The 26,240-nt window shown below is 40.2% G+C and overlaps 1 protein-coding gene across 3 annotated transcripts in view; it reads left to right on the plus strand.

Annotated features, from left to right (window-relative positions):
• Positions 1-363: 363 nt before the first annotated feature.
• The window catches only part of LOC102780176 (anoctamin-4-like), a 55,560-nt gene continuing 29,683 nt past the window's right edge, over positions 364-26,240 (plus strand). For 2 of the 3 annotated variants that reach the window (XM_087830557.1, XM_087830558.1), the window contains exons 1-4: positions 364-703; positions 3,716-3,790; positions 13,468-13,692; positions 23,966-24,166. In XM_087830557.1, coding sequence (XP_087686683.1) covers positions 478-703; positions 3,716-3,790; positions 13,468-13,692; positions 23,966-24,166 — 727 coding nt within the window. In that variant the 5' untranslated portion in view covers positions 364-477. Of the gene's footprint in view, positions 704-3,715; positions 3,791-13,467; positions 13,693-15,341; positions 15,760-23,965; positions 24,167-26,240 lie in introns of those variants that run through there. The other variant, XM_087830559.1, reaches the window with a different exon arrangement.

The following is a 26,240-nucleotide window of genomic DNA, read 5'->3' on the forward strand; positions in this document are numbered from 1 at the left end:
CCTACAAAACATTATCCTCACTGTCCTCCTCCGATTGATCGACCAGTCACAGCTCAAATTGTCTCTCTATAAAAAACCCAAGCACCCTGTGCTAATGGATACTGGCTGGACATTTAAAAGTTTAGTTCTGGTTTAGTCCAAGATACTGACAGTGTTACAGGGGGGAATCTAAATTGATCCTATGATCGATTGTGGGACTTTAATTAAATATTTATTTTAGTATCACTGTTATAACCCCTAAGAACTCGACACTGCGACCTCATTAACCACGTGAAACAGCCACGCCTGCAGTCGTGCGTAAAGACTGCAACACTAACCGCTTACACGAGCCGAAAGAGGCTGACACGATGGAGCCGAGGTGAGTGCGGAGGACAGGTTAGAGTAGGTGGGGTTAATGATGTTTGAGGTACAGGACAAGTTGATGCCTCCTCATGCCGAACCCATGCGTAATAAGTGCGATCGTCGCCGGTGAGGAGGATGCTGGATCATGAGGCTGGAGCTGACATGCGACTGGTCCGTAAGATCAACACAGGCATGAAGATCCACGCCGGGGGTGAGCACATGGGCTGCAGCAAGGTGGAAGACAACCAGGACAACCAGGTCATCTGTTTGCAATGTCAAGATGAGGTGATGCGGGTTTGCCCGGGGAGTCCGCGCAGTCCTCGCCGCGCTATCGCGACGCGCCTCTCATCCGGATCCGCAGGTAACGGCAAGCAATGCAGCACACGAGGTTAGAAAGAAAGCGCGACGCATGCTGTCAGCTGCAAGCCTTAATAACAGTGTTTCTCCCGTTCATATCGTCAATTACTCCGATTTCAAGCTGAAATGTAGGTGTGGTGATCCACTGTGCTCAAAGTGAGTCCACGGGACGACCCAAGGCACACACTGTAGTGGAACACCTCGTAAATTCTCACAGAGCAGACAGCGAGAGCTGCACTACCACAACACATACTATTCCTTTTTTTATTTTAAATATAATTGCATGTTGTACAAGAGATACACTGCCTCAGAGTACGGGTGTTATTTTTTCAGTGAACATTTTGCTGTGGTGTAATTCATTCATCTGATGTTAAATTAATGATGTGGCTGGAAGCTGCTCAGAGGCTGATATGGTTTGTTCAGCGATGTGCTCACTCCAAAGCCCATAGCTTTGGAAATAAATGATACCTGCAGCTTTATCTCTACACCGGGACGGGAATGTGTGTGCTTAAAAATATTCCCAGTCGGTGATAAATGTCTACACTCTGCTGCATTTGCTCTTTTTTGATGCATCTGTAGGTGTTAGATAGGAAACTAAAGGAAATTAGAGTTTGTTTGTTTTTAAAGTTGACTTAGTGCTTAAATGAGAAAAAGCAGTTCAGGTGTTCATTTATCAGTCCCAGGCAAAAATGTTGGGTGGTATCTTTCAGGAGGTGACTGCAGTGCCAGAGAAAGTCTTCTGCACTGCTGAGGCAGATTAATGACTTAACCTCTGTCTCCCAGAGGAAAGTTGGTGTTCCACATCAGGCCTTCAGTTTCCACTGTCAGGTTTATCTTATTAATTGGAGCCTCGGTTAACAAAGCCCCTCAAAACGTCCTCCCACAAGTTTTTCAAACTACGCTAATCCAAATAAAGGCGCAGATAAGGTTGCTGAACTTTTTTTCTTTTCTTTTTTTTCCACTATCGCCAGTTTTGCTATTGCAGAGTTCTCCCATAGATTTAAATGACAGATTCTGTGAGTGCAAATTGTCTCTGTCTTGCAATATGGGTGGCTGTACCTCAGGCGGTAGAGCAGGTCATCTACTGATCGGAAGGTTGGTGGTTTGATTCCTGGCTTCCCCTAGTCTGCATGCCAAATATCCTTGGGTAACTTTGGGTAACCCAATTGGGTAATGATTTAATGATTTATGCTCTCCGATGCATCCATCGGTGTATGAATGTTACTTAGAAAGCACTTAGAACAGTGTGCTTGTGCGAATGGGTGAATGCCCAAGTTGTGTGAAGCGCTTTGAGTGCTCAGAAGAGTAGAAAAGCGCTATATAAGAACCAGTCCAATTACCATTTATGACAGTTACACTGTACTCTACTGGACTGAATTATTGTTGAATTTTGTATATTGTATGAAGAGAGTACTAAAAAATATAAAATGTGAGCACATCTATAACCTGCAAGAGTGGTTGGGTTAGGTTTGCCTTTTTATTACAACCAACCAATGTCTTAAATCATGTTACTGGTCACATGATGCTCAGTCACACAGAACATATACATTAAACTCATGGTGTTCATTTTGCCATGACGCAATTTGGCTGCGAGATCAAAACAGTAGGAAAACTTACTTCAAAAGAACATTTCTGTGGTAAACACTGAACAGCTAGCTGTTGGCTAGATAGCTGCCCTCTGGGAATTTGTCATTGTCGTTGCTGTTTGGATCCAGTTTGAATCAACACTTGATGTACTGAGTGCTTTTGTATTTTCTGTTTAACTGAATGTCCTCTTTAGTCTATTGTTTTGTTACCTTTTTGATGCAACTGATCCGATATTTTATTTATCGTATTGAACTCATCGTTTTACCTGTTTTGTATGCTATAATGCAGGAATTTCACAACATTTGGGATCAATAAAGTCCTTTTCATCTTATCATATCTTATTGTTACATAGCACCCCAACCTTTTGTAAATAGATACATAACTTAGCCAATAATTTTATTCTGCCTTGTTTACTTATATTGTATATTGTCAAATAAAATAGTATTTAGCAGTGTAAGTAGCTCATATGGTGATTTATGCTTTCTATTTAGCTAATTAATGAATAGCTAAAGGACTTAAAAACCATTCTGTTTTTTTCCATACTGAAAATGTTTTTTTTCCTTGGAATAATAGGATGAATGAAAGAGAGAATCAAATGAATCGTAAACTCTTGATTATTATTATTATTGGTATCAACAGAAGCTTTCACATTTAGTGCATCCCTAGATAGCATTTAACAGGCTTTCCATTATATATGTGGCTTTAATTGTATTAAATATTAATAATATTGTTTCAGATGTGCCACTTGGGTAAAACTTGTACTATTATAGCAGTTGCAGTTCAAAAAGAAACTGAAGTTAAATTAATGTAAAAGTTGTTAATCATTAATCTTTTTGGTCAGTGTCACAAAGATTGCAAAAAGTACTGAAAAATGCTTCACAGTTAAATCTTACTCCATTCAGTCTCGTATGAGTTTAATTATTTTCTCTTTGTTTTGCCCAGTCTGCCCTGCAGGGAAAAAAGGTGAAAATCACTTGCGGTATTCGAGGCATTATTTCTTAAACATTATCAGGCTCTTGGAGAGGTTTTCTCCCTGTAATCCACAGAGTTCTACCACAGTGAAAGCTTTTATTCCCTCTATATAAATTGGTAGACAAAGGCCATAAAGCTGTCAGGCTCATGCATTTTATTCCCCTACCTCTGCCAAGGTCAAGAGTTTCCTCCCCTTGTGTAGCTCAATGTGGATCAGGGCACTAACATTGCAGGATTATGGGTTTGATTCCTGTAACGCTGCTGGATCATGGATTTTCACAAGCCCCCAGGAAAAAGGGAAGCTCAAAAGCTTAGTGGGCACATTTGAAATTGCAAGATACATGTTTCTCTGGGACTCCATGGTACTGATGGTCACCTGTGCTAACAAAAAAAACCCTACCTTAGTTACACTGAATATTTGCCTTCACCTTCTACGTGATGTCTTCTCCATTCACAGATCGCGAACCCAGCAGTAGCAGCTACAATGTCTCCTCAGGAACCTTCTACAGTTGTGTCAGTCAGATCACCATCGGTGAGTGCACTGCTTTTGAGTTGTCTCATGGTTCCTTCAGCGTGAGGATTTGGTCAGGAGATTTGGTATGTCCTGCATGTAGTTAGTCTTGTCTCCATGTTTGTTTACATTCTGTCTCACCAGTCATGTCCCCGTGTCTGTGCAGTGCCTCTGTGCCCTTTTTCTGTAGTTTCTCATTTTTCTCTCTCAGTTGTGTCTCCATGTTTACTTTTTCTTTCGTCTATGTCAAGTTTTTATGTCTCTGCCTCTCAGTTTTACTTTTCTAACGTGTTCCCCAGGTGTGTCCTCTCTACCTTGATTCCTTCTTATTGTCTGAGTCTGAGTAGTAAAAAAAGTGAAGCGTCCATGTGGACAGTTTTATGTTTGTATCTAACATTTTCAGAAAACTGTAAGCACCCCGGGCAAAACCCATCCACAGAGCTATTTAATCTAAGCACTGGCTTTACACTAAAGGGAAGTTCATTTCCAAACTCTGCAAAACATCACTGGACTTTATTTAACTGGGAAAAGGCCAACACAACACTCTCCTTAATCAAACACAAATGTTTATATCAAGCTCGAACATTTTGCACTTAAGGGCCACTGACTGAATACATTCATAAAACCTGAATTCCAAAAAAAGTAAATATAAAAGAATGCAAAGATTTATTTACAAATACCCCAAAACTAGTATTTTATTAATAGAACTTAAAAAACATATCAAATGTTTAAACTGAGACATTTTACTTTTTCATGAAAAATATGATCTCATTCTGAATTTGATGACAGCAACATGTCTCTTAAAAGTTGGGGCAACAAAAGGCTGGAAAAGTAAGCCCTAAAAAGAAAAAGCTGCAGGAACATTTTGGTAATAATTAGGTTAATTGCCAACAGATCAATAGCATGCTTGGGTAAAAAAGAGCATCTTAGACAGGCAGAGTTTCACTTATCTGCAAAAAACAAGAGCTGTCTACAGATTGTGGAACAAATTCAGTGTTTTTAAGTATAAAATTCATTTTCTGTTTCATAATCTATACCATCAAACCCTAAAAAGATCCTGAAAGTGCTGTGCAAAAGAGATGAACACTGAATGCTGTCATCTTCATGTCCTCAGGTGGCGCTGCATTAAACACACGTACAGGCCTATCAAGGTCTGCCATCTTCTCTGCATCTCACACTAGAACAATCTCGATAATAATTTTTTTTTAAAAGGCAAAATTGACATGGGGAAATTTTTTTATCATCATAAATAAAAAAGGAAGACAGAATGCGCATATTTACTTTAAATGTTTTAGCAATATAACGGGTGTTATATTTTATTTTTATTATGTATCAGTGCAGTTTAGTCCCGTATGGATTGTTAGAGTTCTGACAGCAGAGGGCTTAGGGGAAATTTAACTTGGGATTTGCTAAGCAGTAAGAAAATTAAAGATTTCCGCTGACCGGGAAGTTTGTTTGTATGTCCAAGGTTCTTGATGGAAAATTGTACAATGGTGACAAAGCTGTTCAACATAATTTTCCTGTCTGTCACAAAACTGCAACTGCCTGCCATCTGGAATATTGAGGCCTTGGCTTTCGACATTTTTTCAATGAATATTAACACAGTGTGTGGTTGGCCTATAAGCTACTGTATAGGTTGTTGACAGCAAGGGGATTCAGACAGTGCTGCTGCTGCATGCAGGTGTTCCTCTCTTCTCTAGAAGCTAAATTTAAAAAAAAAACAAAAACCCAACTAACTAATGAACTGCTGAGGGGGAGCTTTGGACCGCTGAGACTCACTCTGTTGGTTTTCACAAAAGAAAGATCTATAGTCTTGTCCTACACTCTGACATCAAAAAGATTTACTGTGCTGCCTGTGATTTTAAAGCTCCGGCCTTTGTTTGAGAGGAAAATACAAGTCAGCATCACCGTAGGTTCTTAAAAGTTCTAATCGATTATAATCTCACATCAATTCCACCCTCCTTTATTGTTGTAGGAATCTACTGTGATAGTGCAGCTTATAGACAGAGCTAATATTCACCCTGAGGTAGGGATTCAGTGAAGGATGAAATAAAACATTAAATGCGTCATGCTGGAAATTTTAGAGCACTACTGCACTGAGGTTGGCTCTGCACTGGCCAGAACCAAAAACACAAGTTATCCTTTTTTTTTTTTACAGTTTGAAGTGTGAGATTTTGCCATCAGAGAGGATTCATGGTGTTTTGTAAAAATATCAGGTCATCACAAAATTCAAGTTCAGTACTTTGAGGAAAGATCCCCAGGTCTGCCATTCATCCCATCTCAGCCCTCTCTATAACTGATCGCTTTTCACCCTGACTTCAACTAAGCAGTGTGACACAGCTAAGAGCACTTTTCACTCGACACGTTGCAAGAATTAAGCTGATATAAAGCATATACAGTAAGTGGCCCAAAAAAAGTCTTTGTTGGCACTGAATAAAATCTGAGAAGAGAACCACATAAAGTGGCATTTTTAAAACCCAGCAGCCTACAAGAAGTCAGATAAAGGACAACAGAACAAAAAAATAAATAAATCAATGGATGGATTGATGAGGAGGGACAGGTATGTTTTTATACCACCAATGAAGTCCAGTGTTTTGACCAGTGAAGATGTTTATTGTCAGAGAAAGCAAGATGAACAGAGACAGTGCAGTCGGACGGACAGGGAGCGATGGTGATCAAGTGAGCTAGAAAGTGAATAAAGAGAAGAAATGGTGTTATGGTTTGTTCTAGATAAACAATTTAGGTTTGGGTAAAGACACAGGGTTGGGGTTCACGAAGGAAGCAGGAAGAATGAGTCAAGTAAAGTTTCACTTGTCTGACTCTTTTGTTTCACTTAATGCACCTAATAATCCGGTAAATACGGTTACTTCCGCCTTCCTTTAGTATGTCCAGAAGTCCAAAACATTTCGTCAACATTGTTGTGTTTGTTGGGGAGAAAACAGTACAGTGGTCCCTCATTTATCTTGGGAGTTTCGTTCTAAAATTAAGCCGCGATAGGTGAAATCCTCAAAGTAGTTAGCTTTATTTTTTACAACTATTATAGATGTTTTAAGGCTGTAGAACCCTTCACTACACACTTTATGCACTTTTCTCAGACAGGCATGAACATTTTCATACTTTTCTCTCCTGTTTAAACACTCTCAAAGTTCAAACCTTCGTAGAAAAATAAGTCCAGTATTATAGAACAAAACCAAAGATCAAACCCTGTTTTCGGGTCCAGAACATGGCAATAGAGCAGCTGCCAGACAATTCGACAATAATGAATCAATGGTACAGAAGTGGAGGAAGCAAGAAGAATGAGTTGAGTAAAGTTTTACTTATCTGTTTTGTTTCGCTTAAGGTGCCTAATAATCCAGAAAATATGGTAACTTCTACCTTCCTTTAGCATGTCCAGAAATCCAACTTTTTGAATGACGGTTAGCATCTTCCTCTGCCTTTTGGGTGCTACCGCAGGTGCCTTTGACGGTGCAAAAATTTTGTCGACATTGTTGTGTTTGTTTGGGAGAAAACTTACAAACATATAGTACAGTGCTTCAGAGTCACACTGCTAGCGATCAAAGATTTATGTAAATTATATAAATTTGATAAGTTGACAAATCATGCAAAATTGCATACAAAAAAATACGCGAAACAGCGGTGCTGTGAAAGGTGAGCCGGGTTATAGCGAGGGACCACTGTATTGCCAAAAGTCTCAGGTCACCAACTTTCTGCAGAGTCAGAATTTATGTGTTCAAACCTTTAGTGAAGGTTACAAATGATCTTCTTATGGCCTCTGACAGTGGACTCATCTCTGTGCTTGTCCTGCTAGACCTCAGTGCAGCGTTCGATACTGTTGACCATAATATTCTATTAGCGCAATTAGAGCACGGTGTAGGTATTACAGGTACTGCACTGCAGTGGTTTGTATCATATCTATCTAACAGACTCCCATTTGTGCATGTACATGGAGAGTCCTCTTCACACACTAAGGTCAATTATGATGTTCCACAGGGTTCAGTGCTAGGACCAATTCTGTTTACACTATACATGCTTCCCCTTGGCAGTATCATTAGAAGACATAGCATACATTTTCACTGCTATGCAGATGACACCCAGCTCTATCTGTCCATGAAGCCAGATAACACACACCAATTAGTTAAACTGCAGGAATGTCTTAAAGACATAAAGACCTGGATGGCCGCTAACTTTCTGCTTCTTAATTCAGATAAAACTGAGGTTATTGTACTCGGCCCTGAAAATCTTAGAAATATGGTATCTAACCAGATTCTTACTCTGGATGGCATTACCTTGGCCTCCAGTAACACTGTGAGGAACCTTGGAGTCATTTTTGACCAGGATATGTCCTTCAACGCACATATTAAACAAATATGTAAGACTGCTTTCTTCCATTTGTGCAACATCTCTAAAGTTAGAAATATCCTGTCTCAGAGTGACGCTGAAAAACTAGTTCATGCATTTATTACTTCCAGGCTGGACTACTGCAATTCATTATTATCAGGATGTCCAAAAAACTCGCTGAAAAGCCTTCAGCTAATCCAAAATGCTGCAGCAAGAGTCCTGACAGGGACTAGAAAGAGAGAGCAGATTTCTCCTGTTTTGGCTTCCCTTCATTGGCTTCCTGTTAAATCCAGAATTGAATTCAAAATCCTGCTCCTCACATACAAGGTCTTAAATAATCAGGCCCCATCTTATCTTAATGACCTTGTAGTACCATATCACCCTATTAGAGCACTTCGCTCCCGCTCTGCAGGCCTACTTGTTGTTCCTAGAGTATTTAAAAGTAGAATGGGAGGCAGAGCCTTCAGTTTTCAGGCCCCTCTTCTGTGGAACCAGCTTCCAGTTTGGATTCGGGAGACAGACACTATCTCTACTTTTAAGATTAGGCTTAAAACTTTCCTTTTTGCTAAAGCATATAGTTAGGGCTGGACCAGGTGACCCTGAATCCTCCCTTAGTTATGCTGCAATAGATGTAGGCTGCCGGGGGATTCCCATGATGCATTGAGTTTTTCCTTTCCAGTCACCTTTCTCACTCACTATGTGTTAATAGACCTCTCTGCATTGAATTGTACCTGCTATTAATCTCTGTCTTTATCCTGTTTTCCTTCTCTCACCCCAACCGGTCGCAGCAGATGGCCCCGCCCCTCCCTGAGCCTGGTTCTGCCGGAGGTTTCTTCCTGTTAAAAGGGAGTTTTTCCTTTCCACTGTCGCCAAAGTGCTTGCTCATAGGGGGTCATATCATTGTTGGTTTTTTCTCTGTATCTATTATTATACGATCTACCTCACAATATAAAGCACCTTGAGGCGCCTGTTGTTGTGATTTGGCGCTATATAAATAAAAATGAATTGAATTGAATTGAATGTGGCCTTCAGATTAGCTCAGGAACATATAGAGTGTATAGGACTATAGAGCTTCATTGAATGGGTTGCCATGGCTGAACAGCTGCAACCAAGTGCAATGGAAAGCATCCGGTTGAAACTACGCCACCACTGGACTCTAGGGCAGTGGAGATGTTTTCTCTGGAGTGATGAATGGCTTTGGCAGTTGTCAACGGCACCTGTCTGACACCACTGTGTCTCCAAGTGTCAAGTTTGGTGGATGGAGATTATGGTGTGGGGCTATTTTTCAGGAGTTGGGTGTGGCCCCTGAGTTCCAATGCAAGGAACTCAACTTAATGCTTCAACATATGAAGACATTTAATGCTCCCAACAGATCACCAGTCTTTTGCAGGTTGCAAAAAAACTTTTCTTTTTTTTAATGTTTATTTTATTTAACTTCCTTAAAGTTGGTACCTTGAAATAGTGTAAAAAGCAAAGAATGAACATTTTCATTCATTGTGTTTGACCCTGAATTGAATGTATGGATATTTTTTTACTATATGAAGATTTTTTAAAAGACAGCTAATGTTATCAAGAATAATACTGTACATAGATTTGCAAAGCTACAACTGTGTTTCTGACCTTTTACTTAGTTTTGTCCTTAAAATGATGAAAACCATTCATACAGTATTTAATATAACATATAACTTCAACTGTGCAGCACTTCTTAGGCTGTGTTGCTGCAGTTTCAGACACAGGCTCATTCACTGCTCAAATTAAAGCACCAGTAGTTTCCTGTAAACTCCAAGCTCAAACGTGTTAATGCATTGTGCCGCATGTGGCCCAGATAAATGCACCTGCATTTGTTTTCTTACCTCTGAGGGCATCAGGAAATGAGGGGGGGGGGGGGGGGGGGGGTGTATCTAGGGCTCTCTCTCCTCAGAGAGCCACAGGGGCACTTTTTTCTGATGACTGCGACATAGATAATGCTTAGAACACACTATGCCCGGGCAACATGAGTTTTGGAGGTCGTTCGGATACACGCCAGGTGTAGATTACAGCACCCACTCCACCCTTCCCATCATTGTGGGTGACTTTTATGAGATGATGGCATTGATGGCTCAAAGCACTTGTTAATATCAGTTTAAAATCCAGGAGCCACTTACAGATTATGGAGCACTGTACATTGACCACATAAATCATTCAGCAGGGATGTAAGCAGGTACAGGATACAAAAACTTCAAAGAACACTGTGTGCCTGTAAACAAATTCTAAAAGGCATTAATGGAGCCATACCTCCCCACATAAATCAATAGATTCCTTTTTAAGGCTTGAAGGCATCAACTAAACAAACGGTATAAGCTACAAGATTTTTGAAAAAATGTAAATTGGCAAAATTATACTAGTAGCAGTTTGTAAAGTAAAATTTACATTTAACACCCATCTTAAAGGCTAACCCACTTCTAAAGTTTAAAACAAAACTAGGCATATATAAACTGCTGAGGTGCTCTTTCTGTTTGTGGCCATCGAGTAGATGAGCTGCTCTGGAATATCTTAGAAAATTAGAGCAAACATGCTCCATATTATTTATTAAGTCCCTACAAGAAACAAAAGATTTAGTAGCCCAAATAACATATATAAAATAGTCTCCCTATGTCTTAGGGTCATTCTCACTGCCCTGCAGTGCGCATATGCCTGTGTCCACCTCACACTGTACATCAGTAACGGATACATCTCAGAGACTGCAGTGTAATTTATCCATCCATCCCTGCTATTTTCATCACCTTCAGTAATATGAGCTGCACATGACACATTGTTTCATATCTTCACTATCCCTTATTTCAAATCATACACTGAAATGAGATCAGGGGTAACAAATCCCTATAGTGTGAGGGCATGTCTGTTACACTGCAGTAGTGTTTGTAATGAGTTAACAAACACAGTGTATTTTAACAAGGTGTCTGTGCTTTAAAAAAGTTGAAAAAAATCAAGTTTTCATCATTATTACAGGCTGTCTCTTTAAAAAATTATAATTCCACACCTACGAAATCAACTATAAATCATCACTATATATATATATATATATATATATATATATATATATATATATATATATATATATATATATATATATATATATATATATATATATATATATATATATATATATATATATATATATATATATATATTTATATATATATATGGGTTCCAGTATTTGCTCTACATCCTAATTAATATCTCACTATGTCAAATTTTCACCTACCAAAGATTTGTCTTTCCAGAGGTAATGCACTTACAGTTTTCTCCCCCAGGGTGAATAAAGTCCTACTCACAGTTTTTGAAAGTGCTGACTTGAGCACATCATTTTGGGGGATGCCCAGCCTTACACTCTTACACTTCATTTGTGAAACCCCTCCTTTCATTCTCTCTGAAAACTGGAGGGTGTAAAAGATTAGATGAAATATAAAGTATGGCTTAGATTTATCCCGTCACTCCTCATCGCAGTTTATCCTCCAGCTGAATGTGCATTGCAAGGAGTGAGCCAGAGGGCCCGGAGACTGTGAGGCGTTCCACTTTTCTGCTATTGATTGGGGCTGCGTTTGTTCATTGCTGATGTACATCTGAAATCTGCTGGGCTTTGTGTTTTACAGGAAACCAGGAGGTGGCATGGGTGGAGGTGTTCCCTTATCCCACCTGCCAGTGAAAGATACCAGAAATATTAAATATACAAAACATTAAAAACACACTTTGCTGCTCTTTATATTTGGTACTATGTGTCTCATCTATTCAATTCAGTTCAATTTTATTTATACAGCGCCAAATCACAACAACAGTCACCACAAGGTACTTTATTTTGTAAATTGGACCCTACAGAGAAAAACCCAACAAACATATGACCATCTATGAGCAAGCACTTTGTCAACAGTGTGAAGGAAAAACTCCCTTTTAATCGGAAGAAACCACCAGCAGAACCAGTCCACTCATGTAAGCAAACGCAACATATCAGTTCAGTTTAAAAATGCAAAACAGGTAGTGATGCTGCTATTAAAAAAATAATATTGTGATTTAATTAATAATTTGTTTTTAAAATGAAATTTAAAAAAATTAAGGTTTGGTTTGTGAAGTGTAAAGAAATAGTTTTATCATTTTTCCTTCCTTAACGAGACTTATTTTGGAAAATAGGACATTTATTTGCCCGTTATTTTGTGTAGAGTAAAAAACATACATAACATTGGCATTATGGCATTGGCATATCAGAGATTTCTTTAGAATAGGCCTTGAATAAAGTCAAGGTTTATAAAACACAGTATAAAGTAAACAAAATAATCAAAAAGGCTTAATAAATTGAACACAATTAAATAGTAAATTGAAAAGAACACAGATTATTTACAACAGAGCTCATCTACTGCATCTGGATCTATTGGATCTCTGATTCCAAAGTTTAAGCCAGCATAGATCAAGTGTTCTAACAGCAGGTACAAGAATGTACATTGTGGTCCTAATTGAAGGGTAAAGTAGGGCACCATGACCTGGAAGACAAGCATAAAGCATTTCAATTGACTGCAGCATTCTGAAGGTCAGCATGGTCCCTGTAGCCCCCCAAACTGCACTTGATAATTCAATAATGGGGTCAGCAGCAGCTTATAGGATAGCTATGTACAATCAGATCTGTTGCATCTATAATGCCCTACTGAAGAATTATAGATAATAAAGGTTTGGGGGGGGCAGCTACATCTGGACCATCCAGCTCAGTCACTTGTCAGAGCTGAGCTGAAACAGGGAGGGAAGCCTGCTGAGGAGAAATCGAAGCGTGCCGAGCTGGTTCAGCAGAGGGCTGGTCCTCAGGAACTCTGGAGAGCAGCAAAAACTGACAGAAAAATGTGGAGGTTCTTCGTGGCCCTTCTCATTATTATTATATTTTCATTTAATATAAGTCAGAGGTGTTTGAAGTATTCCTATGTATTACCTTGTTGTTTTGCAACTTTTAGCTATTGGAGGAAATTGCAAAATTATGCTTAATAATCTATCTTTTAACTATATGCTTTTATGTCTATTTGTCTGTGTGGCTGTTACATTGTCATGAATTTTATCATAATTACTTTGCTGAACTAGAATCTCGTGCACTGAGAGTCATCTTTTGTGTGGTTGCTGCTGAGGACATGCCTGGCAACAATGAAAATTCAATGTTTTATTGAAGTTGACAGTTTCCACCACTAGGGGGCAACATTACAACATGTGTTTGCTGTTATGTTCAGCATACACAGTCCCAAATTGTACATGTAGCAATGCTCCCATAAGATGAATGTTAAAGTTTTCAGTGTCCTCTTCCCTTCTTGTTTAAAATCTCATTATCTGCCTCAATTGTTGTCACTCAACAGGGTTTGATCTCGGGGGTCAAGTGGCCATCGAGTTCTCACACTGGAACAGTCCTTTTCCAGAGAGCAGCCAGAACCTCCCGAGTCCAGACTGTGTTCACTCCGAGGCTTCCGCTGTCCCACCCATCAGCGAGCATCTTGAGCCAGTGTCCTGCCCGGCGTCGCTGTCCGTCACCCCGCTCCCCACGTGCAGTGCCAGCCAGGAGACGCTGTGTGACAGCAGCACGAGTACGCTGAGAGCTGTGACAGTACATTCTTTTCAATTATGATACCTTTTTTTTTTTTACAGCAAATCTACATTTCAGTTAGTAAAACACTGATCACAACAGGTCAGATGGTAACATCCTGTAGCTGTATTGATATCAGGAGTTATGATTGACCCTCTATGCAATCTCCATAATGCTGAAACTGGCACTCTGTGGGCCACACAACAACTGTTTACTCTTTTAGCTGAAGGCAGTTCTTAATGTCTTTGGTTGTACATATGAGCTGATTGTCATGCTGAAGAATTAATCTATAACCAGATAAACTGCACGGTGTCTGTACTTTTTTAGCACAAAGGAAACTCTGATCACATCTGAAGCTAAATAAGGAGAAACGTGGTCTCAACCTCGAAGTTTCCTCCACCATGCATTTCTGTTTCCTGCTGACATTCATCTTCATTGACATCAAATGTTATGGGAGCACCCTCACTGCTCAAGCTTGGCTTCAGACCAGGGACCCTCCGGTGTTCATGAATTCTCAGCTAATGGCAGTTTTAAAGTGGAGTCAGCTTACCCTGTCATCCATAAGTGCGGGTTTTGTTTTATTTGAACACCATCAGGTTTTCCCATTCAGTGTAATCAATGCTGAGTCAACACACATATGGACATGATTTACTCTTCTGCCCTCTTTTGTCTTTGGCTAGTACCAGTATCGATATCCGGTCACCCTTGAGCCTTTTGTTTGAAAAAATAGCCTCTTTAATGCAATAACTCAGGAACGTAGGAGTTTCAAACTGATACCATAGATGCAACTACTTAAAATCTTGGACAAATTCAAATCTCAGGACTTCGACCTTGAGGTCAGAGCACAAGTTTTCTGAAAATCTTGAAATGCGATAACTTGAGAACAAGGCGACGTAGGATTTTGACATATGTATCTACTAGGAGCCTGGTGGTCACCAGTATTTTGCCTTCTGACCTCTACAGTTTTAGACCAGAGAAGATGAGGCTGAGATAATGTTTATATCGGGGACTTCATTCATAAATATTGGTCAGAGTGTTCTGGCCCTTCGACCTCTGTGTTCACCTCACTTTACCACGCTGCAGGTTTTCCAATCGTCTGTTCTTATGTCTGTACACATCTGCAGAAGAGCTTGGGCAGCACATCTGCTACACCTCTATGACGTGGTGTAGTACACTATCACTTCTTCACCAGTGTCACCTTTTCAATATGGCTGTCCTTCACCCAGATTTGCCCCCCCCCCCCCCCCCCCCCGTGCAGCTGTTTCTGCTCCACTTACTTGTTTCGCTTAACGAACTGCAGATCTTTATATTGAAATCAATCGTTCTTATAGGGTTTTTATTATGACATGATAAACCTGCAATATCTGTCAATAGGTTAGATAGATTAATGGATATATTTATTCCCAGGTGTGTGTGTCTATGTGAGCGTGTGTGCCCTTGAGTCTCCATCAAAGGACCATGCTGACACTGTCATCAGTGCCAACTGTCATTGTTTTGGGCTGCAGCAACACTGACTAGCCGGCCCTTTTTTCTGATTGGCCGCTGTCAGAGCAGCTTGACCCCCGATTGGCTGCCAGAGAAGCCCGATTAAGAATGCCGATGAGTAGCTCTCCTTTCTCTCTCTCTCTCTTGCTCTCTCTCTCTCTGACACTGTAAACATCCTGCTCATGCTTGTTTTTTTTCCTTCAGTGAGGATCTGTGACAGCTTTTGCAGCTTTCCTGCTGCCAGATTTGAGCATCTTTCACTATGACAGATCCGATCCGCATGTGTGTGAATGTTACAGTGATTCTGGACCGACTGATGCAGGGATATGAGGAATAAGGAGTAAAAAAAAAAAAGTGGGGATGCTGGTTGCTCTCGCGGGACATCGCACTTGTTTGTCGCCCTCAGCGAGGGGCTGGAGGTGGAGGGTGGTGTGTGCATATGTCAGTGTGTGTATGTAGAGGAGTCATCGGGCTGTTTTGGCATTTGCTGCGGCTCAGCTGTGAAGCCTCTCCCCCCCTCCTCCTCCTCCTCCTGCCTTCTGAGGAGCGAAGCTGCCTCTCTGCCTCTGCCCACCTTCACATGGTGAGTGTCCTCAAGTTGTCTTGAAGCAAAGGCAGCTTGATCTCCAGAACGGATTCTCTTCTTTTTTTTCTGCAGTGCTCTCACTCATTTGTTACCGTGTCCTTCCCCCCGCCCTTACACTGCTTCATCTTTCACCCGCAGTTCCCTGAACAGTGTAAGCATTTGACCTTCATATGCACACACACACTCTTTCTTCCAGCTCCTCATAATCCCCTTTCTCTTGGTTGTAATTCTACATGTTTTTTCCCACACGCTCCACCAGCTCTTTCGCTGTGATTCATCAGCTGTAACGCACGGAAACTAGTCATGTCTCTGTGAGCAATGTCCGTGTATGAGTGTGTGTTTGCTGTGACTGTGGTGACTGGGCACCAGTAGCAGCTCGGCAGGTGCAAAAATTTCCATCCCTTGGCCGCTAGGGAGAAAATGCGCCCCTGGGTATGATTCGCGCATCTAGCTAGAACAAACAATCCCTCCTAACTGGTGACTGACACCTAATCCCCCTTGACAACACACACATCCCCCCCCTCCCATTTCCCATTAACCCCCCCCCCCCACACACACACACACACACACACACACCTTTCTTCTCCTCTCAGCGTGAGCTGTCATCTCCATGTTGTGTTGCGTTATAAATGGAGCCGCACTGTTGAGTGTTTTAAGCAACTAGAAGAGAAGAAGAAATCCTTTTTCACTGGAGAAAAATCTTTAAATATTCTTGTGTAATAGTAATGTTATGCTCTTTTTTAATATGACCACCACCCCAGTCTTCAATAGGTTCTAAACACACTGCGTTTTCCAGTGTATTTAAGACCAAGTTAAGATAAATTGTGTCCATTTACTGCTCTGCATGTAACATTTCAAAACAAATTCTCTAATCAACTGGGACTCAAGGTCAGGCACATAAAGTAAGAATAAGGTGAGTTTGCTTACTAAAAGACATTAGAAGTCTTGGTGTAAGTCTGAAAGAGATTATCTAAGCCAGTGAACGGGTCACAACAGTAATCTAAACACAATGGCACAAAAACATGGACGCTTAAATCTCGTGGTGTGTCCACAGATGTGACCATAAAGCACCCACAGCATTTCAACTTCAAACAGCTCATGCTTGGAAACCGTCAGGTTTGCTACATTCTAGATCAAAATAAGAACGGCTCATTAGCCTCAATCTGTAAACGTCAATAACCTTTATATATGCTTTTAGCTCTAGTTTATATATTGTATGATATTCATAGCCATGGGGCTATTATTAGGCTACTATTTTGAAGCCAATGGCATTTAGACATGATGATATTTTAACGGAAGGGCGACGCTAATCAGCTAGTGCTAGCTTGGTTAGCAAAGCAAATTACTAGAAAAACTGAAAAGCTTCTTTAAGCAGGACTGAACATTCAGCAGCTGTCAATGTGACTGAAAAACCAGTGACACTGCACCAAAGACTTGCCATCTAATAATGAAAGCTAAATCACAGTTTAAATATGGAAGCAGCAGTGAATGTTAAAACTGCGAAGACTGACATCGTGGAGAGTTGCTTTAAAGCAATTTTTTAATTCAGAAAACTTCAAATATTGTCTGCTAAAGTTATCTAGCAGTCACACTGACACCCATGCAAAACAATGTGCATAAGATTTTCATTCACCATTCTTGACTGACAAGGCAGGAGCAGTGGCTCGAAATGAGAGGAGCAGCTCAAGACATGTTGATTAAATATGTACCATATCTGACACTGAAATAACAAGCATGGCCTACTTCTCCTCACATTAATTATGATGACTTTCTTGCTTCAAATACCGGACATCTTGACTCCAAACTATTTAGCAGACAAGTTTAAATTATTGATACGACATCCTGTAAATGAAAAAAGTACTCGGGCTGCTCAAACTGACACAGTGGAATCATATTATGTTAACAGAGAAGGCTCACCACACTAAAAATGCAGAAAATAAAATACATAATCAAACCGAGGTTGTTTGAAGTTATTCAAACAGGCTACCCAGATTTATGTGTCACTTTTGCATCTTCAAAATCAATAAAGACCTGTTTGAGTGACCATGTGAAGCTCCAGTGTTACATCAGTTTACACAGTTTTATGAATTTTCTTCAGACGCAGACAATTTCTCGCTTAATGTTTTGCACCATTCCACTGCTGGCGTCTTTTTTTCAGCTTTTGTGATCAGCTATTTTTAGTTCAAGCTTGTGTGGTTGGAAAGTAGCAATCAGTTCGGAAAAATGACCTGCATTAGCATGAAACTATTGGTTTTGTTATAATGGTGGCTGGTCGTACTAAACATGGCTAAAGTTTCATATAATCAGGTCAGTGTATGTACAAGTAACCTTAAATGAACCAAACTAGCTTCAGCTCTGGCAGTGAGCACCAAAGCCCCTCCAACCTGATGCTTAAACCTTTTGTTTGCTACGGCAACCAATTGAAAGAAAGCTGGTTTGAAGTGAAGGAGGCCTTAAAGGAAGTGAAGCTAAAGCAGCATGGTTCAGGCAGAGGATGAACTGAGGTGCTGCACCAAAGCTGAGTCGGACAAATAAAGATTGTTTCATTTCAGATCTTCTTGGTGGACATTAAGGTATTTCCAGGCTATAGAAGATATATAATTTCTCCACAAGCGCTAACTTGCAATACCCAGAGTGACCACTTGGAAAACTTTCTAGCACATGTGAGTGAGATTAACCTGCTCTACATCTACAGTAAAGGAATAAAAAAGGTAATATCTAACAAAAACTCTTGTTCTGTTAGTCCAGTTAGCTGATCAGATGCTTCTGACTGTTTTCCACTTTAAATTGAAACTCAGAGAGCATTCTCCAGACTGTGGAACAGCATTCCCCTCCCAGTCAAATCTGCTCCATCCAGCCTGGACTGGACTTAAAACTCATTTTTACTCACTGGCATTTGAATCGGACTTGCTCATTGTGTCTTCACTCACTTTTTCAGCTTCATGTGTTTAGCACCTACTAAAATGTAAATGGTAAATGGCCTGTATTTGTATAGTGTGGATGACTGGTTGTGTAAAGCGCTTTGGGTCCCAAAGCGCTTTACACAACCAGTCATCCACCATTCACACACACATTCAAACACTGGTGAAGGCAAGCTACATTGTAGCCACAGCCACCCTGGGGCGCACTGACAGAGGCGAGTATGTATTTTAGTCATTTCTGATCCAAAGGAAAGGATTTCCACGTGCTTAAATTGCTTTATTTTAGCATTATGCAATTCTGTTGTTCCAACTTAATGTACTTGAGTTGAACCAACTTAATTCATTAATTGTGATTCAACTTATATGCTGCAGTTGAGTCCAATTTAATTAAATTGAGTTGATCCAACCTTTCCAAATTAGAGTAGTCCTGCAAAAGTACTTAATGCTAAGAGAAAGCCATTTATAAATGTCAAAATACCTTTCCGTGATTATTTTAAAGTTCATCTAAAGAGTTATTTCTTGGAGTGTTCAACAAAGTCTAGAGTCTGGTTAACATAAAACCTGTGTAGACATTGCTTTTTTAAATAACAAAATGTACATAGCTGTCCCTCCAGCCACTTGTCCTTATCAGGCTCACAGGGGGGTGAAGGGGGCTGGAGTCTATCCAAGGTGTTATAGGGCAAGGTATAAGCTGGACAGGGCTAACACAGCTCAGACAATTTAGAAAAATCAATTAACCTAACCCCACTAAGCACATGTTTGTTATGTGGGAGGAAGGCAGAGTACCCAGAGTGAACCCACAGGGAGAGCATGCAATCTCCACACAGTTGGTGGATTTGAACTCAGGACCTTGCTGTGAGGCAGCAATGGTAACCACCGTAATGTCATCCAGAAACAATATGACTGCAAGGCTTGATGCAGAATTTTCTTTACATTTTTGTCCTTCACAGGTTAAACCACAACAAAGAACAATAGCATACATGTGGTGTGTGTATGGTTTTCTGCCACATCCAACCCCAGTGATTTTCCTGATACAACTACTACGAGTTGACAAGTATTAAAACTACATTAAGAGTATGAATATAGTTTATAGTGTACAGTACTTACTTGTATACAGCAAGTAAGTGAGCACATGAGGCACAGGTACTTTATGAGAAAACTTGACACAACATATATTTTTTTTCTAATACAAAAAAACTGCATTATGCATACAAAACTAGTGAGAATGAAATAAATAATAAAGCAACAACTTGCAAGACTAGGCTGCATGTAATGGCATGTTATATAAAATCTTAAAATACAATTAACAAATTCTTCATCTGGTAATTGAAAGAATTTAAGAGGCATTTTTCTTGGATGAAATGAAAGAGGAAAAGGAAATAATCTACAGTGCCACTGCTGAAGTGTGTCTTTATTGAGTTTAAGGAAAACAGATGTGTGTACACCCAAAGCTTTAGTACCATGTGACCTCAGTTGTGGCTTGGGTTACAGAAGCACCATAAGGTTGTTAAAGATTGATGAATACATTGTTTGACTGGCCACTGCCTGGCAAGACAGCACGATGTAGGCTAATATCTGGTGTCTCAGTCCTCCGAGAGCCAATATTTATAGTAAGCAATTCTCCTTTCCATTAACGAGAGCAGCGTTGGAGTGCTGAGGGTGCTGAGGAAACGGGGTCGGGAAGTGTATGAGGTCATCACATACTGCCTGGGTTTAAGAGTTGAAAATAACATGCTAAAAAGCTTCTCATGTCAGAACTATGGAAGCTAATTTCCACCAGTAACAAAACAATAATAATAATAATTGGTTTTTTTTAACTGTGCATGTTACACAGTAGAAAAGTACACCGATTTAAACTGATGCAAAACTGGAATACTTTCAGGTATTGAACAAACTTTCAATTCTGTGGTGAGCAAAGCACAATCCATATGTTGCAACTGTTTCACTTCATTTTTATGCACGCCCTCCTGAATACAGATTATGTGTGCCCGACTCCTCCAAAGACACCCAGGCACAGTACAATATAAGTATGACATCAAAGGAAAAGAATAGTAAAATTAGGACTTTATTTCAGTTTTTCAATTTAAATGAAGCGTAAAAGGTCGTAAGTAGGGATGCACCGATACCGATACTGGTATCGGGTATCGGGGCCGATACTGTAAAATGTGTGTGTACTCATACTCGTAAAAGTTAACCGATACCATGAACCGATACTAACTTATTTCATTAGTCAGAGGGTGGCTGGTCATTTCTGTTGTAGTTTTTAGATTGGTCACTAGGGGGACATCTCGCGCTAAACAGGCACAGGGTTAGGCGAGTGAGACTGGCGGCTCCGGATAAAAAAGAGAAACTGGAGGCTGCTGTAGCTAGGCTAAACAAAATGTCAGCAGTGTGGACCGGAACAGCCAACTTTAACTCAGGTTTTGGAAAAGCGATGAAAAATGTCAAGAGAAAATCCATTGGCAGTTAAAATAAAAGAGGCTCTGACTCATTTTATTTCTCTGGATGACCAGCCAATGCCGGTCGTGGAAAGCATAGGATTGAACCGTCTTCTCAGCATACTCGAGCCGCGATATGAAATTGGACACTCTGCAATAATTCAAAAGTTTATTTTATTCTCAAACCTAATTTGTATTTATTTTATTCCAAACAGAAGTGTTTATTTATTATTCTGAAAGCTCGAGACAGTGCCAATAGTTCAGTGATATTTTGTTAAATTACAATGTGGAGACTCTGCAATAATTTAACAGAAGTGCTTATTTTTCACTTGAAATTTTTTTTGTGGTCATTTTTATTACGATTTTATTTTTTATCGGCAGAGAATAAAATAAAACCTGTCTTCCAAATAATTGCATTTGTGTGTGTGTGTGTGTGTGGTAGAAGTATCGGTTTTTGTACTCAGTATCGGCAAGTACTCAGATCCAAGTATCAGTATCGTATCGGTTTGAAAAAATTGGTATCGTTGCATCCCTAGTCGTAAGTATTCATACACTCTTTAAAGTTCGTGATTAATTTGATCTTTTTTCACTTACTGGCAGAAATGAGTTTCCATAGAAGAACTTCTAATCTCAAATCTTGAGATTAAACTTTATTCATCTTCTCTGAATAAATAAAGTGTTTTTTCAGTGTGCCCTCTCTGAAGGTTGCAGGTTGAGTTGGTCACCCTGTTTTTCACTAGTATCAGATTGATCATCTTTCCATTAGCCTCGTCAACGGAGTCCAATGTTCCAAAGCATCAACGGCTGATTAAAAGCCGGGACGCCTCCCCAACCTCTATATCTCTGACCCTCTTACCACGGCTCAGCAGAAAAATTTAGCTGAGTCACCTTTGCTTTCACAAACGTAAATTCAGCGTGCAGACCTTCAAGACAGCCAACCCCCTCTCTCGAAGTCTTCCCACTCTCCAGAGGGCTGAAAGTAAGAGACGCAGACCTGTTTAGATTGTTCGTTTTATGCTAAGCTTGGAATAATTTCTCCCTCCCAGACGGGCACAGTCTAGCTGACCAATAGCTCCAATTAGCATATGTGTTCCCATGTAGAGTGTCTATCCTTGGAGGGTCTTTCAAGGTTAATCTTTGCTAAGGAGATAGAAGTTACAGAGCTGTGCTTTTTCTTTTCCCCCCTCTAATTTTCACGCAGCTTCCTCTGCCATATTATCTGTCGCTGTACATCTGTTCCTGCTTTTTTTTGTCTTCCTTTTAAATTTTGCTGTTACACTTCAGCAAAAAAAAGTGTTTGTATAGTGGGAATCGCTGTCTACGTCTTCAGCATTTATTGCATTCTACCCATTGGCTTACACCTTGTATGATCTACAGCACGGCTGTTCATCAGCATTTCCTCTTAGGGACTGCTCCTTTCCACTCTACACTAAACTTTAGCTACCTTTGTAGGTGTCAAAACCTCCATGGATAAAAGATTTAGAAAAGACAGTCTCGATTGCCTGTGAAGCTTTAGTTTTAAAAATATTTCTTTTACAACAAAGTTTTATTTATTTTATTTGCAGAGGGGGCTTGTTGTTGTTGTTTTTGGAATACCCAGAGTGACCACTTGGAAAACTTTCTAGCATATGTGAGTGAGATTAATCTGCTTTACATCTACAGTAAAGGAATAGAAAAGGTAATCTTCTCTAACAAAAACTCGTCTGTTAGTCCAGTTAGCTGATCAGATGCTTCTGACTGTTTTCCGCTCTAAATTGAAACTCAGAGAGCATTCTCCAAACTGTGGAACAGCATTCCCCTCCCACTCAAATCTGCTCCATCCAGCCTGGACTGGACTTAAAACTCATTTTTACTCACTGGCATTTGAATCGGACTTGCTCATTGTGTCTTCACAGACACACTCTTAGCACCTACTAAAATGTATTTAAGTCATTTCGTATCTCTTCCCTTTTGTGATTTTTGCTTTTTGTTTGTTTGTTGTTTTTTTTTAAGAAATCCATTTTGTCTTTTGAACAGGGTTTTGGTCAGTGCCGGTTGTTAACAATGTGTTAAAAATGTGCTTTATAAATACATTAAGTTGAGTTTGAGTCGAGTAATCTAGCCTTAACTGTGAGTGAAATATACGTAGAAACATTTCATTTGTTTGAAGTTCAACATTAGTTAACTTAGCTAGCTGAGCAGCCTTGTGTGTGTCGAGCTCTACTGGCCATGATGTGATCGAGTCAAGTGCGCACAGGCAGAAGTCACAGTTGGGACACCAGCAGTTGACTTGTTAGCTTAGGAGTTAATAGTTAACATTTTATAACCAGTCAACTTGGGCATTGTTTGTGAGGTCAACATGGTCTCTGCCATTTCTAGAATAACTTTAACTGTGTTTTTGCAAGGCTGTCAGATGATGCTGGCCGGAGGGGCCCTTGTGACTGTTGTGTGTGTGTGTGTGTGTGTGTGTGTGCAGAGTAATTGCAAGTTTGCAAGTTTTGCCTGCCTGGCCCTGATTATTTTTGTTGATTTATTCCTTGGGATGACTCACATTTAGCTTCGGGTCTTTGGTGTTGATGTATTCTACTTGCATGGATGGCCACTACCGTGTAGTTAGTGGGAAAGCTTTACCTGGGGGACGTTCTGACAGAAAGTCTTCCCATGTTCACTGTCACAATAGTTCCAAGTCCAGATGACACGGTCAATACTCGACCAGTTGCTGGCAAGTTTATTACTAGACTTTCTGTTGTGTCTTAAGCGAGAGCAAGTAAATGGAAAAAGATAACAATAAGCACTAAAAGATTAATTGCTATCTCTTAAAAGGAAGCAAAAAAAATGACAGTAACGTGCTGTGTATCCTTGCAGGTGCAAGTTTATCTCTACATGGGTCTGAGCTCCAGCACCAGAGCCTCCGCCGACACAGAGTCCAGCTGCAGCCCTCGGCCTCTGGCTACCGGGCAGCAGACAGACCTCTCGCCTTCCCCACCTGCGGGGAAGAAGACATCATGGAGGAATCTTTGGCCACAGCCCCAGATTCCAGCACTCAAGATGATGTGCCTCCACTGGGTGAGCACCACCAGCAGCAACTACATTTATGTCGACTTCACTCAGCTTATTTAGCTGACAGCATTGTGGTCTTTCTAATGAATACCTTTGCATCAGCTAATAAAAGGCCATCACTGTTCAGAGAAACTTTTTCAGACTTGCGTGCAGGTTGTTGGCATTTTCAATTACCGTATTTAGAGTCTTTCCCCTATACCTGATATAAAAATATTAAAATACGATAGTCCTCTCTGCTGAAGCCAACATGCTTTTTGTGACAACACAGATTAATTAAAGGAGTTAGATACAGTACAGAGCATCGTGAAAGAATCAAAAGCCATTTGAATTGGAATTTAATTTAAAGTCCCTTTCCTCTCATACAAGCTCTTGAATAATCAGCTCCTGTTGTGTCTGAAGATGCCACTTGTGGTTTCTATAGTTCTTAAAAGTAGAATTTGAAGCAGAGCTGATTCTATCCCGGAGTAAATCTTCTAACACTAAGATCGTGTTGATGTTTTTGAGCTTTTTAGCTCATTGTTTTGGATTTTTATAGCTAAAAATAATAAGGGATGAAAAGGTTTTCTTTAGCTGTCTTATGATTAGGGATGGGTATCGTTTAGGTTTTATCCGATACCGGTGCCAATCCGGTACTTTTGAAATGGTGCCGGTGCTTAAAGAATGGAGAACACAAACTTTGTCCAAAAACCTCTCATGTTCAGCTGTTTTTTTGTAAAAAGATAACAATGTTAGCCTTTTCTGCAGCTATGGGGCATATATGGTATCACTCTTGGCTGGAAGCAGTGCTTAAACAATGGAAAAAAACACAAACTTTGTCCAAAAACCTCTCATGTTTAGCTGTTTTCCTCTTTTTCTTTGGTCATTTTAGCCTTTTTGGCCAGGGTGAAGGGAGTATCTGCCATCAAACAAGAAGACAGCCGCATGTAGCTATGATGGTGTTTGCTGGTTCACCTTACATGCATTAATGTAATAACGTGGTTAGCCTACTCAACGTAAATTACACACGAACAACATTAAGCTACTCACGCCGAGAAGAACGGCTGCTGCTGCATCATCATCCTCATCATTTCTGCTACACTGGCAGGGCTAGGGGCCAGGACTCTACTCTTCGGGTTTTTGGGGGATGTTGCAAACTCCGGGTCCGATAACAGGCAACCCACCCCCAGTAGATGTGCACGGATACGGCGCATTTCTCGGCTTTAAAAAACCCCGCTATGCGTCGCCAGGTGTTTCATCAGATTCGAGGTGTTACCTCCTTTGACAGTATCACCTTAAAGCACTTGTTGCAGCTGCTGAGTTTGCATCTTTTGCTGTGAAGTACAGCCAGACTTTTTCCCGCTTCGCCTTGGGCATATTTAATCTGTAGCTCTGCTCTAAAAGAAAGTACGCACCTGGGCCCGCCTACTATCCTCGGAAACGTAAAATGATTGGCTAGAATCTAAAGTGTTAGTGATGGGATTTCCGGCTCTTTTTAGAGATCCGGCTCTTTCGGCTCGGCTCACTAAAAAGAGCCGGCTCTTTCGGCTCCGAACCGGATCTTCAGGTTGTTTTGTTGCTTTAATTATTTAATCATTAACAATAATATAAAATTATGCAGAAAAGGAATTACTAATGTAAAAAAGGTGGTTTTATTTATATATGTTTATATATGGCCACTAGAGACAAAGCACGTACAAACTCTAAAGCATATACAAACTCCAAAACACATTTCTAGCGTTAACTGAACTTCCAAAACAGAGTTACCTAGATCACTTAAATTACACAATTGAAAGCATGTGTGTATTGTTTGTGTATTTATAGACAAGCACTCATATTTATTCAAATAATTTAAAAAAAAATCATTTACCTGTTACTACCACACACCAAATCCGGTTGTTGATACTTCCTGGCTTGTGTAGCCACTAGGTAACAAAAGCTCAACACTGCGCCCTGCAACCTGGAGCACTTCTGTTGTCTTTTGTACGTGCTTCTGAGTTTTTACGTGTTTTGTAGTTTTTACGTGTTTTATAGTTTGTAGTTTGTACATGCTTCTGAGTTTTTACGTGTTTTGGAGTTTGTACGTGCTTCTGAGTTTGTACGT

The sequence above is a fragment of the Neolamprologus brichardi genome, chromosome 17, assembly GCF_056152115.1.
Source record: "Neolamprologus brichardi isolate AB-2024 chromosome 17, ASM5615211v1, whole genome shotgun sequence".
Taxonomy (NCBI): Eukaryota; Metazoa; Chordata; class Actinopteri; order Cichliformes; family Cichlidae; genus Neolamprologus; species Neolamprologus brichardi.